Source organism: Sorex fumeus, unplaced genomic scaffold, assembly GCF_029834395.1.
Source record: "Sorex fumeus unplaced genomic scaffold, SorFum_2.1 ptg000094l, whole genome shotgun sequence".
Classification (NCBI taxonomy): domain Eukaryota; kingdom Metazoa; phylum Chordata; class Mammalia; order Eulipotyphla; family Soricidae; genus Sorex; species Sorex fumeus.
The window spans coordinates 17,125,454-17,141,471 of NW_026606151.1; the positions used below are offsets into that span (position 1 = coordinate 17,125,454).

Genomic DNA, 16,018 nt, shown 5'->3' on the forward strand with positions numbered 1-16,018 from the left:
ATTTTATCTTTATTTATATGAATTACTATTATTATTGTGATGGGATCAAACCCAGAGCTTCCCATATATAAGGCATGAAGTTCTATCACTGAAATACACTTCTGTCTCGAAAATTCCTTTCTCAGGGCTGGAGCCACAGAACAGTGGGTAGGGCACTTGCCTTGCACAGGGCTGACCTGGGTTTGACTCCCTGGGATCCCCGAGCTCCTGAGCACTGCTAGGAATAATTTCTGAGTGCAAGGTCAGGAGTAAGCCTTGAGCATCGCCAGGTGCTTCTCTTCCCCTTCCTGCCCCTCGGTGCTAACCCTGGTTCCCAGGACGAAGATGCGCCCCAGTCTCTTAGACTGGGGTGGTGCTGGGGTAGATTTTCTTCCTCCCACAGTCTTGCTAACTACCAGCAGACATGCCGGGGCAAGGATTTTCGTTCTGGGAAGAGAAGTGCTAAGCCTGGGTTAGGTCAGACAAATTGTGGCTGCCCGGGCTGTGCCAAGCTGTTTGTCTGCCCCTAGAGCACACGCCTTCCTCCTGCCCTTCCTGCAGGCGGGCTCGGGCGTGGGTGGATTTGCAGTAAGGATTTATTCCACCCGCACACAGGTTTCCACTTATTGCTGATTCTCTTTATTCATTTAATAACTAATTTTGACTTATTTATTTATTTTTTGTTTTTGGGGTCACACCCAGTGATGCTCAGGGGTTACTCCTGGCTTTGCACTCAGGAATCACTCCTGGTGGTGCTCAGGGGACCATATGGAATGCTGGGAATCGAATCCGGATTGGCTGCGTGCAAGGCAAACACCCTACCTATTGTGCTATTGCTCCAGCCCCTTGACTTATTTTTTTTAAATTTTTTAATTTGTTTACTTATTGCCTTTTTGGGTCACTCCCAGCAATGCACAGGGGTTACTCCTGGCTTTGCACCCAGGAATTACCCCTGGCGGTGCTCGGGGGACCATATGGGAGGCTGGGAATCGAACCTGGGTCAGCCACATGCAAGGCAAATGCTCTACCAGCTGTGCTATCGCTCCAGCCCCTAATCACTAATTTTGGAGGAGTCATTTCCACTATGCTCAGGGCTCATTCTTGGGGGTGGGACTCCAGGGGCCAAATGTTGCACCAGGAATAAAATCCAGATTGAGTGTGTGCAAGATTAGTGCATTGTGGGCTGTACAATCTCTCCCAGTCTTGGGTGTTTGTTTATTGGGACACACCTGGCAATGCTTGGATCTACTCCCAGGTTCATTGCTGGGTTTTTCTTTGGGTGTGGGGGTGGGGGAGGCATCCAGTAGTGGTCAGGACTTGTTTCTGGCTCTGAGGTCAGGGGTCAGTCCTGGAGGTGCTTAGAAATTGAACCAGGAATTGGCTCATTGCAAAGCTTAACCCCTGGATTGTCTCTGGGTGAAGTAATGTTAAATAAGTCATTGAAGAGATGAAGTCTGGGGGTACGGTGGCACCCGATAGGTCAACCTGAACCTGCGGGGGTGAGTGCATCAGCAGCCTGATGGTGCCTCCAGGCTTCCTGATACCCCCAAATTGCCACTGTGCCTCTGGCCGGACCCCAACAACTTGGGACCAAGTTTCCCAAGAAATTAAATGGCCAAAAGTTAGGTATGTGGGAGTTACACCCACAAACCACCTCTGGCTCATCTATACAAGCTCATTTATCGGCCCTGCTTAAGAGATCCATAAATAAATCTCGAAAGAGATTGAAAGCAGGCCATTTAAGTTCATTAATGAACATGATTTAGACACTCACAAATGAATCTCGGAGAAGAGCAGCACACTGCAGAGATGTCTCCCCACCCTGTGCCAGGCTTATTTCAACAGGGCACCTTGGAGGGGGGCAGGTGTGTCCCTCCACCTGCCCCATATGAACCCCGGCAGCTGCAAACCTCCAGAACCCAATTGATGCCACACTGACAGCCAACCTTCACAGGTTTGCCTCAAGCCCTCCATGCATGAGAATAAATCTGCTAAAAACCTCAATATGCAGGGGCTGGAGTGATAGCACTGCAGGGAGGGCGTTTGCCCTGTACAGGGCCGACCCAGGTTTGATCCCTGGCATCCCATATGGTCCCCCAAGCACTGCCAGTAGTTATTCCTGAGTGAAGAGCCAGGAGTAACCCCTGAGCATCGCTGGGTGTGACCCAAAAAGCAGAAAAAAGAAAACAGTATGTGGGACCGGTGACTGGAAACTCCAGGTTTCACGGAGTCTGGGATGGGCAACCTCCCCCATCTCCCCACCCTTTGGCTTCCTGGCGGTCACACCCAAGCACTGCCTCTGGGCACACTTTAAGTGCATTAATGGCCTTGATGTAGAGACTCACAAATAATCAGAGACTCACAAATCTTGCAAGACATGCTACAGAGATGCCTCCGGAACCCAAATATTTAAAAGTTCTCGAATTCCAGGAGTATATGGCCACTTTTGTGGAGCGTGACACCTCATACTATTCATGGCAAGCAATACAAAATAAATTATTTAGCATCTGCCTAAGGGGTAGTCTGGGATAGTGGTGGGAAGAGTCAAAATAATGGTGGTGGGAAGGTACAATGGGGATAGGATTGATGTTGAAATATTGATTGTAAACAATTATTTTGAACAACTATATGAAAAAATTAAAAATTAATGAGGAGTTCATGCCTGCTTCAATCAGCTTAATCAGTGGCTAAATAAATTAGAGGGCTCCTACATTAAAATAAAAAGGTGAAGTCTCTATCTGCCTTGCTCTTGACTTTGGGGTGGGGCAGGGAGGAGATGGTCTCCATCAAACAACTGATTCAAAAGAGAGACAGTAGGGGCTGGAGTGATAATACAGTGGGTAGGGCGTTTGCCTTGCATGCGGCTGACCCAGGTTCGATCCCCAGCATCCCACATGGTCCCCCAAGCACCGCCAGAAGTAATTCCTGAGTGCAGAGCCAGGAGAGACCCCTGAGCATCACAGGGTGTGACCCAGAAAGCAAAAAAAAAAGGGGGGGGGGAAGAAAAGAGAGACAGTGGATAGTTCTGAGTGGTGCCCCTGTGGAGGGGAGGGCACAGCCCACCTTGCTTGGCCAGCTGGTTCAGGTGACTCTCCAGGTCGCTCACCCCGTGGCTGGTGAAGTAGCCGTAATACTGGAACACAGTGATGACCTCCGAGCACAGGCTGGAGGAGAGAAGAGGCTCTGCCCGGTCCAGGATTTGGGCCACCAGGGTTCGAAACACTGTTTGGTAGAGGGAGAGAGAAAAAGCTCTGAAGAAATGACCATTCGTATATCCATTCATTCATTATTAATTCATTCATCTTTTAATTGTGATATATAATAGAATGAAGGTGATTATTTTTTGTGTACAGCCCGTGGTTCTGCTATGTCCATACACCCGCCATTTGGGTCAAGATACAGAGCCTCCCAAAGTTTTCTTTTGGGGGGAGGAGGTTTGGAGCACCACGCTCTGTGGTGCTCAGGGGCTACTTCTGGCTCTGTGCTTAGGAGTGACCCTTGGTGGTGCTCAGGGGACCCTCTCTGGTATGGAGGATTGAACCAGGGCCAACTGGGTGCCAGGCAAATGCCTTCTGTCCTGTGTTAGCTCTCCAGTTCTGAGGTACCGTGAACACATTTCACTGGATAGATTTGGAACTGGAGTCACAGAGGCATATTTAGCTTCTGGAGGAAGTGTCAGACGTGGTTCAAGAACACTTCCATGTGGGTGACATCTAAATAAACAACTGAAGAGCAACACAGGGGTGCATGCATTTAACCAACGATGCTACTCCTCTCAATTAAGACGTGCTAACGTCTAGGGTTGGAGTGATAGCACAGTGGGTAGGGCATTTGCCTTACATGTGGCCGACCCGGGTTCAATCTCCGGCATCCCATCTGGTTCCTCGAGCACCACCAGGAGTGATTCCCGAGTACAGAGCCAGGAGTGACCCCTGAGCATCGCTGGGTATGACCCAAAATGCCCAAAAATAAAAAAAGACAGGCTGATGCCTTTCTTAGAATAACGCTGTCCTACTTAGAATAACGCTGTCCTCCAGAGAGTAGCCTCTGTCCTGTAGCCGAGCTCCTGAGCATGAGGCACCCCCAACCCCTACGGAAGGGGTTTCCCGCCTTGTGGCACCTGGTACCTGGTTCTGCGAGTCCTGGGTACTCCCTGTTGACAGTCCGGGCGAAGCTGGCTTCCAGCTGCCTGATCACGCGATCTGCCGAACTGTGGTACACCCCCACCGGGCTACAGCACTTGGTCCAGAAGGCCAGCAAGGACAGTTTTTTGTGAAATTCTGGGATGGCTAGGAAAACAGACGACGAGCTGTAAGCTGTGGTATGAACAGAGCCAATGGAGAGAGGGGCCTGGGTGGGGAGGCTTCAGTGGGGGTCTTTAAAGAGTCCAGCTAACTGCTCATCTGTCTCTATTCAGCTATCCAGATATCCATTCTCTCCTTCCTTCCTTCCTTCCTTCCTTCCTTCCTTCCTTCCTTCCTTCCTTCTTCTTTCTTCCTTTCTCTCTTCGTTCCTTTCTTTCTCTTTTCCTTCCTCCTCTTCTTTCTTTCTTTCTTTCTTTCTTTCTTTCTTTCTTTCTTTCTCTCTCTTTCCTTCTCTCTCTCTTTCCTTCTCTCTCTTTCCTTCTCTCTCTCTCTCTCTCTCTCTCTCTCTCTCTCTCCTCCTCCTCCCTCCTTCCCTCTCTTTCTTCCTTCCTCCCTCCCTCCTGGTTTGACAGGGTTCACGACTACTCAAGCTCAGTATTTACAGGGGGTCGCTCCTGGCAGTGCTCAGGGGTCTCTGTGGTGAAGCATGATGAATCGAGTCTCCTGCATGCAAAGCTCAAGCCTGCATGCAAAGCTCAACCATTCTCCCTAGCAGCAAACACCATATTTGGAATCAGCACTGGGTTCCCTGCGTGGCTCACAGATGGTCTAATGGGCAAAGAAGTTCTGATGAGAAACTCCTGTGGTCTGGGAGTGAAAACAGCATCTCATAAGCCCAACCGATGGCTTTGGATGACAGAAAACACAGCAGAGAAAACATCTCTTGGGCAGGCATCCAACCGCCTCATCTCCGCCAGCTTTATGGCAAACAGAAGCCACAGGAACTTTTAGTTTGAGAAGTCAAACCTAGGAGATTTTTCTGAAGGATGAATAATGGAATCTGACAGCCACAGTTGCAGGAGAATGTGTGTGTGTGCGTGCGCGCGCGTGTGTATGTGTGCGTGTGTGTGTATGTACGTGGATGTGTGTGCGTGCGTGCATGTGTGTGTGCATGCATGCGTGTGTGCGTGTTTGTGAGTGCATGTCTGTGCGTGTGTGTGTGCATATGTATGCATATGTGTGTGCATGCATGCGTGTACGTGCGTGCGTGCATGTGTGTGATCCCTACCCAAAACACTGAGGCTGACGTGACTGAAGGAACTGTCCCAGGGAGTGTGAGGTCCACTATGCATAGAGAGGAGCGGTGTTCAGGGGTAGGGCCTGTTGCGGAGCATGGAGCCCACGTGCATGCAGAGGAACTTAGTCCCTGACTGAGTAGCAAGAGGCTGTCTGAATCCCAGCGCCTGACTGCCTGGAAGAAAAACTGTATCTGGTTAGATGGTGCCACAGGCTGGAGTCTGGCGTGAGCGGGATGGACGGGCAGCGCAGACAGAGGCAGGCTGAGGGGCACTGAGGGGGGACACTGGGGCCCGGGGAGGGGCGCACCTTCGATGACCGAGCTGATGTTCCCGATGTGCTCATCGCTGATGGCTGCGAGTTTCTCCATCACTTGGATCTCCCGTGAAAGCTTCTCTAGGAGATTCCTCGCCACAAAGGGGGTTTTGCTCGAGAAAACAATTTGCTGAAAAGACAAACCAAAAAACACTGTCTTAGTTTTGTTGGGATCAGCAGAACTCCCCACCTCCCGACCCCCACCCCATCCAGGGTCTCTTCCCCCTAAAGTGCAGTCGTGGTTTTTATCCCATTTCATGAAAGGTCTTCACCCGCTGTGGGCAAGGCGGGAAGCCCCCAACCAGCTGCAGTTGGGGGCTCCAGCTGCAGTTGGGGGCTCTAGCCTCGTTACAAATGTTTTAGTTTTGTTTTCAGCCACACCTGGCAGTGCTCAGGGCTTCCTCCTGGCTCTGCACTCAGGACTCACTCTTGGAGGGGCTCGGGGGACCATATGGGATGCTGGGCATGGAGCCTAGGTTGGTGGAGTGCCAGGCAAGTGCCCTCCCCGCTGTACTGTCGCTCCAGCCTCATTTTTTTTTTTTTACTGCTTTTTGGGTCACACCCGGCAATGCACAGGGGTTACTCCTGGCTCTGCACTCAGCAATTAGCCCTGGCGGTACTTGGGGGACCATATGGGATGCTGGGAATCGAACCCAGGTTAGCCGCGTGCAAGGCAAACGCCCTACCCACTGTGCTATCGTTCTAGCCCCACTCCTGCCTCATTTTAAATTTATTTTTTATTTCACTTTTTTTGTAGGGGGTGGTCTATGGAAATAGAACCCGGGTACTCACTTGCAAGGCAAGCACCCTACCTGCTGTACTACCTTTCTGGACTGTTCTTAAATAAACACTTTATTTCCCCAGCTAGGTGTAACCTTCTTTCCCTCAGCCACCCCCACCTTAAAACTAAATGCTGGTGTTACTTCTTTTTAAAAAATTTTTATTTTATTTTATTTATTTTTTTGCTTTTTGGGTCACACCCGGCGATGCTCAGGGGTTTACTCCTGGCTCATGCACTCAGGAATTACTCCTGGCGGTGCTCGGGGGACCATATGAGATGCTGGGAACCGAACCCCGGTCAGCCATGTTGGCTGCGTGCAAGGCAAACGCCCTACCCGCTGTGCTATCGTTCCAGCCCCAAATGCTGGTGTTACTTCTCTCATGCTTTCCTTCAAAAGATTTTTTGCAGAGACCCAAGAATCAGGGAGCAGGGGGGCTGTGCGTGATCTGGTGCCCTCACGCTTTACATAAAATCTCCTTGGGCACTCCCGTCTGGGGTCTGAGAGAATAAGATCCTGGAATCGGATCCCCCTCTGTCCTCCTATCCCGGGCCAGGAGGACAGAGGACAGGTTTGGTCCACAGAGAATGCCCGAGAGAGAGTGTGTTGGTTCAGACACAACCAACACTCACTCTTTTCTTTTCTTTTTCCTTTTTTGCTTTTTTGGGTTGCATCTGGCGATGCTCAGGGCTCACTCCTGGCTCTGCACTCAGGAATCACGCGGCACCCTCTGGGATGCCGGGGATCGAACCCAGGTCGGCTGCGTGCAAGGCCAACTCCCTCCCTGCTGTGCTATTGCTCTGGCCCCATCGCTGTTTCCCCGTCCTGGCAGAGTAGCCAGAAGGCAGCGTGACGCTCCCGGTGCCTGGCCCACCTGAACGAGCTGGGTGCAGGCCTGCAGGTGTCTGACGATGGTGAGGTCGAGGCTCTCATTGCCCGAGGTCAGAGGGAGGGGGCTTCCGGCCACGCTCGTGCCCACACCTGTGTCCTCAGTCAGCGCTTCGCTGAGGTGGCCGCGGGCTTCTGGGTGCACTGACCGGTAGCTGTGGGAGCAGGGGAAGAGCCACATGTGAGCTGTTTCTGCCTGCGTGGAAAGCTGAGCCATGGCCCTCCGACCCGCGAGGGTCCCCGCTGCACCCAGTGAGCACCGGCCTCTGAGTGCCTGAGCTCGTAACCATCGACATCCGGGGCCCAAGACAGGACTCGGCAGCCCGCTCAGCCATGGCTCGGGCCCAAACCGACTATTTTAATTTATCTATCACTGTCACTGTCACTGTCCTCCCATTATTCATCGATTTGCTGGGGCGGGCACCAGTAACATCTTCATTGTGAGACTTGTTGTTACTGCGTTCGGCATATCGAATACATCATGGGTAGCTTGCCAGGCTCTGCCATGCAGGCGAGATATTCTTGGTAGCCTGCCAGGCTCTCCGAGAGGGGCGGAGGAATCCAACCCGGGTCAGCCCAGTCGGCTGTGTGCAAGGCAAACACTCTACCCGCTGTGCTAAAAGAAAAATTTTGGCATTAATCGATCCCCTGTACTTGTGGTTTCCTAAGAGCAATAGACACTAAGAAATCATCCACTGAGGCTTTTCCTGGCCTCAGATCAATCGCTCCTTGATAAAGAAAAGGAAAGCCCAAAGCTGCCAGTTGGAAACACAATGTTTCCCCCAGGACAAAAGTTAAACGGGGTATTTAATTTGGGTTTTTTTGTTTGTTTGTTTGTTTGTTTGAGCGACACAACTAGCTGTGCTCAGGGCTTACTAGGGCTTACTCCTGGCTCTGTACTCAGGGATCACTCCTGGCAGTGCTGGGGGAACCAGATGGGACGCCAGGGATCGAACTCTGAACTCTGGCCAGCCGCGGGCAAGGCCTGCGTCCTCTCCACTGTCCTATTGCTCTGGGTCCTACACAGTGTGTTTGAATCTTTTGAGGCAGAGCATAGAGCTCTCTCTCTCTCTCTCTCTCTCTCTCTCTCTCTCTTTCTCTCGCTATTGCGCTAACATGGTAATGACAGGAGCATTTTCCTTGCAACATAAACTGGCATCCATAATCAAATCGTATTCTTTAAAAGAATGTGGGTGCTGAGTCAGAGCACGAGTACAGCAGGTAGGGCTTCAAAACCTTAAAAATCTTATTTCCACCTTGCATGAGGCTGACCTGGGTTCGATCCCCGGCATCCCGTATGGCCCCCGGAGCAATACCAGGAGTAAGCCCTGAGCACAGAGCCAGGAGTAAACCCTGTACATCATGAGTTGTGGCCCCAAAACAGAAACAAAGAATTGAATGGCACAGAGAGAAGGAATGATGGCATCAAGACTGGCAGAGACGTGGGTCCAGCTGCGTGGCACAGAGTAGCATTAGGGTCTAGTTTTAAGCCAGCCCCTCCCCCCAACTTTCCATCACCCCAGTCTCTAAACTTAGAAAGGATGAGAGTCCAGAGAGATCACAAAGGAGGTGAGGTACTTGCACTGCACATGGCTGGCCGTGGTCTCACCCCTGGCACTGCATATGGGATCCCAAGTACTGCCAGGGGTCACTCCTGAGCAAAGAGCAGGGAAGAGCCTCATGAGCACTGCCAAGGGTGATTCCAAAACCAAAATAAAAATTAAAAGGTGAGGTATCCAAGTTTAGAGACTTTGATTTTTTTTGATGGTGGTGGTGGGGGCATTTTGGGTCAGACCCGGCAATGCTCAGGGGTTACTCCTGACTTCGCACTCAGGAATTACTCCTGGCAGTGCTGGGGGAACATATGACATGCAGGTTGGCTGCGTGCAAGGCAAATGCCCTCCCTGCTGTAGTATCGCTCCAGCCCCAGAGCTTAGAGACTTGAATACTCCGCTGTGATTCCCATGGATCTCCAAGGAAAAACACTAGCTTATATCTGGGCAATACCCCCCCCTATCTATGTAGCGTATACAGATAATTTTACCCTGATTCTTTTGATGACATAAAGTCTGATTATTTTAGATATAATTAACATCAGGGTTTCATAAAAGGCACATCAAATGCAATGGCTGTGGGATTACGGGCTTTGACAGGTGGAAGAAAACAGTTTATACTGATGCCTGATCATATCGTGCAGTTGCCTAAGTTCACAGGTGTGCAGAAAGACTTTTGAGTAAGAAGCATTTCACAAATTGTTAGGACAGAAAAATCTCTGAGTAGGAAAGAAAAGTAGAACCTTAACATGAACTCCATTAATGCATTTCCTTTCTAGGCTCCTTGTTGGCTCAAGGGGTACATTCTAGGGGCTGGAGCAATAGCACAGTGGGTAAGGCATTTCCCTTGCAAGTCGTCAACACGGGTTCGATTCCTAGCATCCTATATGGTCCCCTGAGCACCGCCAGGAGTAATTCCTGAGTGCAGAGCCAGGACAAATCCCTAAGCATCGCAAAAAAAGGGGGGGTACATTCTATTTATTTTTCCTTTTTCTGGTTGTGTTTTTAAAAATTATTTTTTTTTTTAACTTTTTGAACACATCGGGCAGTACTCAGGGTTACTCCAGGTGGGCTAAGGAGATCGTATTGTGCTGAGGACAGAACCCAGGTCAGCTGTGTGCAAGGGAACCGCCCTACAAGCTGTACTAACACTCTGGGACCCCGGTTTTATTTCAGAAGGAAAAACCCTCCAGGGATAATATAACCCCTCATACAACCATCAATGACAGAAATACGTGAAGGTGGATTGCACGGCTCATTATGAATTGAGATCCTATTTTTATAACATGTCACAAGGTAAAAGTAGTGGAAAACTTACCTCATCTTATAGAAAAGACTATTTTTGGAAGTAGGTTTCACTGTGATTATTATTATTATTATTATTATTATTATTATTATTATTATTATCTTGGTTCTGGACCACACCCAGTGATGTTCAGGGTTTACTCCTAACTCTGAGCTCAGGGACACTCCTGGTGGAGCTTCGGGGACCACTAGGTGTCGAGGATCAAACCCAGGTCAGTTGTGTGCAAAGGAAGCACTATGCCAGCGGAAGTAGTCTGATTCTTTTTTTGTGTGTGTTTTGTGTATGTGTGTGTGTGGGGGGATGGGGATGGGGGTGTGTAGGCCACATAGGAAGTACTAAGACTATCCCTGGCTCTGTGCTCGTAAGTGACCCAAGGGTCATGCTCGGGGAACCCAGTGTGTTACCAGGGATTGAATCAGGGTCAGTTGCATGGACGGCAAACTAGTGTCTCATCTCCTCCACTATTTCTCTGGTACACATCGTGTGTAGGGTTTCACCTAAGGTTACCAAAAGGACCTTACTTCCTGGTTCTAAAAACATGCAGTAGGGCCAGAGAGATAATACAGCAAATCTGCCTATGGTCTACTCAAGTTCAATCCCTGGCACCGTGTCTGGTTCCCCGAGCACCTCTAGGTGTGATCCCTGAGCACAGAACCAGGAGCAAGCCCGGAGCACCGCTGGCGGTGGCCCCCAAACCAAGCCAAACCACAGAAGCAAATAAAAGCCACACTGAGGGAACAAGATGGAAAAAGTACAATATTTTTCCCACCCTTACTCCACTCTCCAAGGTCACAACCCCCACCCCCAGAAGCTCAGACAAGGGCCAGTTACCAGTTACTAGTTACGAGTCATCCTTTCTTACATTCCATGGGGAAAAAACATGCCCTGGGGGCTGAAACCTAGTTTTGCTTCATTTCATAGTTGCAAAACCTCTCTAGGCTGAAGGGAACAGAGTTAACAAGGTGGAGAAAGCAAAACTCTACAAAAGGAACTGGTCAGAAAGAAGAGGCCAGGGGAGAGAGAGCACAGTGGGAAGGCTGTTTGCCTGGCATGAGGAGATTTGATAGCTGGCCGGCCTCCCACATGGTCCCCTGAGTCTGCCAGGAGTAATTCCTGAGTGTAGAGCCACCTGGCTGTCCTCATCGGGGCCCCTTGGAGGAGGGTGTGGGTTGAGACTCCCTCCCCACCTCGAGCAGAGCCCCGGCAGCTGAAGACCTCTGGTTCCAGCCACAGTCATGCTTAAGACCACTCTCCACACGTTCGGACGAACCTCACGCATGAAGGAACCGGCAGAAGAACCCAGGTGTGCTGGACTTGGGGCGTAGATCTCCAGGCCTGCTCGGATTGGGACTGGACCTCCTCCACCCAGATCCCCCATCTTCCAGTATGTAGATGTTACACCCACCAACTGCCCCTGACCCGTGTAATCCCATCAACGGCCAATACCCAGAAACTATAAAACCCAGCTCCTGGAAGTGCTTGGCCGCATTCGTGGTCACGTGATATCTTATTATCTAGTTCTTACTCTGGAGATCCTGGCAGGCTACCAAAAGTATCCTGCCCACACGGCAGAGTCTGGCAAACTCCCTGTGGCGTATTCAATATGCCAAGAACCAATAACAATGATGGGTCTCACTCTCCTGACCCTGAAAAAGCCTCGAATGTGGCACTTTCAAAAATCTCAGGGATAGGAAGAAGGAGACATTACTGGTGCCTGCTCGAGGAAATCGATGAATAACAGGATGACAGTGATACAGTGAGAGGCAGTAATAAGCCCTGAGCACCACCGGGTGTGACCCCAAATGAAAACACAAACAACCCCCCCACAAACAAACAAAAGCTTACAAAAACAAACAAACAAACAAAAAAATAAGAAGGGGCGATACTATGGAAAATCAGGTGTTTGATCATCCAGAGACACTTCTCCAGAAGCAGCCTAAGGAGTTCATTAAGAATGAACTAGGAATGGCAGACGCCGAACCCCTACAAGGTTCTGCATGCACATGCCAATGTTTACACACATTCATGCCGAGATCTGCCCTTCAGGGCTGGAGAGACAGTACAGGAGTTAAGGCTCCTGCCCATCGTGGTTCGAGCCCAAAGCTACATGCGGGCCCCCAAGCACCACCAGGAGTAATCCCTGGGCACAGCCTGGTGTGGACTGAACTCCCTGCCCCAAAACAGCAGCTCATTTTCCCCTTAAATAACGCAAAAGAGGTAGACCCTATTTAGAAGCTGTCACCGGGGGGGCTGGAGCCATAGTCCAGCAGGGAGGGCATTGGCCTTGCACACACAGTGTGTCATCTCCAGCATCCCATTTGGTCCCTGGAGCACCCCAGGAATGATCCCTGAGCACAAAGCCAGGAGTAACCCCTGAGCATCATCAGGTGTGAACCCAGAAGCAAACAAAGAAGCTGCCACCAACATTAATAAGGAACAGCGAGCCAGCTGACAGCTCAAACCCAGAGTTCCATCTGGCTGGGGTGGGCACCAGGGCCATCTGAGAGTAAAAACAGAGAAAGGCCCCCTAGTACTCCGCCTACACTGGGAGAAACAGTGTGAGGGACAGGCCCAAAATGGACCACCACTAGAATTAATTTGGCTTAGCTTAACAGGAACCCGCATTGCAGAAAAACTGGTTTTTCTGCCCCTGAGCAAGGAATTCAGATACAGGTACTCTAGGGTGGGGGTGAGACCAGATAACTGGATGTCTCTCACAAGACCCATGTTGCAAGACCCAGGACTGCCCTAAAAACCAGGACATTCCTAAGCACTGACGCAAATGCTGATCTTTAAACTATAGGCTAAGAAGTGATGTACCCTTAATTGGATTGGTTAGGAAAGTGTCTGTTATTACAAATCTACTGGCTATGAAATGCGCAGGCTCTACTGTAATGGTCGGTGAGGACCTATATAAGATCTCCTTTGGAGAAGCTCGGGGTCTTTACTCAACCTGCCGGACCTGCGTGTCTGTGTAGGCGGTTGGACCCTGGCTAGCCAGTCTTACAATAAACCCTGCATGCTGTTTGCAGTCTTTGGAGTCTCTTTGTCATTAGAGGGAGATTTCGATCCATGCCCTAACAACAGAAGCAGACACAGATCTCACCTGCTTTTCTCCGGCTCCGTGTCGGAGAACACGGAGTCTGCACCGACGCCCACGGGACCGACTTCCTCGCCATCCTCTTCCTCCTCATCAAAATCCGAGGTGTTCAGGAAGTCAAAGCTTTCTAAAGCACTTTCCACCGTGAGGCTCAGGCTGGAGGACCGGCTGGGGCTTCCTGCCGGCTTGCACTGCAAAGGAGAGCAGGACATATTCGGAAAGGGACGCGGCACGCATAGCACCGGGCTTCTGCTTCAACAAGCGACACTGGAGCTTATTTTTATTTATTTTTTCCTCTCAAGCTTTTATTTTGCGTTGGCTTCAAAAAAATAACAGTATAAAACAAAACAAAACAAAACAAAACAACAACATTCATGTTAAAAAAAATATATATATATACAACCGTGGATGTATATATGTAACAACACAATAGCTAAGGTTTGTTGCAAAATGATCCAGAGGGAAGTAAGCAGGGAGCAACTGGACAAAGCAAGATCTGGCCCTGAGCCGGGGAGGCTGGAAAATGGCTGGAGTCTAATGCGAGAAACTCTATGCTTCTGTTAGAAAAAATACTTTTTTGGGGAGTGAGGGCATACCTGAGGGCGCTCAGAGGACCAGGTGTTCCCAGCCCCACTGAGTTTTCTCTCTGGGCAGTTTGAAATCGTCCATTTTTGATTTGTTTTGGAGTTTTATTTTGGCCATGCCCAAGAGAGTTCAAGACACCATAAGCAGTACCAGGGAACTAACTGGGGTTGGACACATGTAAGGCAAAAGGGCCATACACCCTGGACTATCCTCTCCAGCCTTAACATTTTATTTTTTGTTGTTTGGGTCACACCCGGCAATGCTCAGGAGTTATTTCTGCCTCTAGCACTCAGAAATTACTCCTGGTGGTGTTCCGGGGACCATGTGGGATGCTGAGGATCAAACCCAGGTTGGCTGCTTGCAAGGCAAATGCCCTACCAGTGTACTGTCACTCAGGCCCCTGAAATTCTTTACAAGCATAAAAAAATACAACCAGAGTGTTGGGAAACCCCGTGGCTCCATCCCAGGGTTTCTTTCCAAACACAGTATCACAAGCAGTGAAATTCAGAGCCACTGAGTCATATCCCCTTGCTAGTGGGGGCATCTTCAATGTCCTGAGACGGGAGGGAGCATCTTGAAGACAAGTGTTGCAAACTGTCAACAAATCCCAGAAAGAGAGAAGGGTGTTGCCTTCACACTTGCTCGCTAAGGGGCCTTCAGCCTGAAGTTCACATTCACAGTGTCTAATTCTGCTTGGAGCAAGGCAACGGGGTTAGGTGAGGGAACATAACCGTCATGGCAGGACAAGAAGCAGTTCTGATTCCTCTCAAGCCCGGCTGCGAAGCAGAATATTCTCACATCGGCCCTGGCAATGGTGCAAACCAACCAATCTCGGGCCCAGAGAGTTCTGGGTGGCCGAAAACGGAAATGGAAACGTTGCAAAGAGAGAAACGCCAGTTGCTACCAGCAGGGGGAGGAAGGGAAGGACTGGGAAATATTCACAAGGCTGCTGGGTGGGGGGTGGGGTGGGGGGTGGGGGACAAGTTCCCCAAAGAAAAAAACTAAAAGTCCTCCTCTTGGGGAACACGCCCTTCTTGCTGACTTCTGAACTCAAGGCAGAGGCAGGAAGGGCCTTGCTGGATCTGTCTTGGACCCTCAAGATGGCACAACCGCACACGGGAAACCGTCTTTTTCGGGCTTTTAAGTCAGAGCTGTTTTTCGTCTCCGTCTTAAATCAGCTGTTTCATTTGATCACCAGTCAGCAGCATCTTTGAGTTGCTGATCCTCAAGACGGTTAGCTTCCTAGGTACGTGAAGGGAGGGGGAGGGGGAAGAGAGAGAGAGCTTGGTCCAGCGGATGCTTAAAATCCAGCTGGATCCAAAGGCCCTGACCCCAGGCAACTCCAAAGGCACTGTCCATTTCGGGGGGCGGGCAGAGAAGCCAGGCCAGGCTCAGCCCTGAGATCCTCTTGCAAAGTGCGGCTGGATGTGTTTTAAACCATGATCTGGGCAATACAAAGAGATGCGAGGCAGTGAAAGATTTTTCAGTAGCTGAATGGTTTTGGAACCCCGGCAGGTCGATCTAATAACTGCAGAGCAGTCTACGACCACCTGACTATGCTAAGTTAAGGCTAGGAGGTGAGGGGCTGGAGCGATAGTACCGTGGGGAGGGTGTTTGCCTTGCATGCGGCTGACCTGGGTTTGATCCCCAGCTTCCCGTATGGTCCCCCAAGCATTGCCAGGAGTAATTCATAAGTGTAGAGCCAGGAAGAACTCCTGAGCATTGCCTGGAAGTGGGGGGGGGGACCCAAAAAAGCCAAAATATAAAGAAAAAAGACTCTGAGGTTTGGGGCACTGAACTACACCCCCTTTGAGTAACTTCAAAGGCTGGACACAGAAGCCACTCTCTGCAGTGACTTTAATTAAGTGGGGGCCCAGGAGGGGGGTGGTGTCCCTATGTCTTAGCGCTTTAAACCTGGTACCTTCCGCCCACGAAGCAAAGCTGATGAAGACAGACAAGAACCTGTTGAAGGAAGAAGTTCTGGAAGAACCATCTGAGTGCTGAGTGGGGCTGAACCCAGGGTCTCCTACCAGGAGTCATATGCTTGGTCGCAGAGTTACCCGCCCTGGGAAGGCCATGTGTTAAGATAGTCATGCCCAGGAAGACTTCCTGGGGGCTCATCTCTCGGCCGG

The 16,018-nt window shown here is 50.3% G+C and overlaps 1 protein-coding gene across 3 annotated transcripts in view; it reads right to left on the reverse strand.

Annotated features, from left to right (window-relative positions):
• Positions 1–16,018, reverse strand: part of RIPOR2 (RHO family interacting cell polarization regulator 2) — a 62,342-nt gene that overhangs the window by 10,196 nt on the left and 36,128 nt on the right. For 2 of the 3 annotated variants that reach the window (XM_056132282.1, XM_056132281.1), the window contains 5 exons: positions 13,308–13,492; positions 7,329–7,497; positions 5,670–5,805; positions 4,107–4,268; positions 3,043–3,201 (listed from right to left, as the gene is read on the reverse strand). In XM_056132282.1, the coding sequence (XP_055988257.1) occupies positions 3,043–3,201; positions 4,107–4,268; positions 5,670–5,805; positions 7,329–7,497; positions 13,308–13,492 (811 nt within the window). Of the gene's footprint in view, positions 1–3,042; positions 3,202–4,106; positions 4,269–5,669; positions 5,806–7,328; positions 7,498–13,307; positions 13,493–14,977; positions 15,129–16,018 lie in introns of those variants that run through there. The other variant, XM_056132283.1, reaches the window with a different exon arrangement.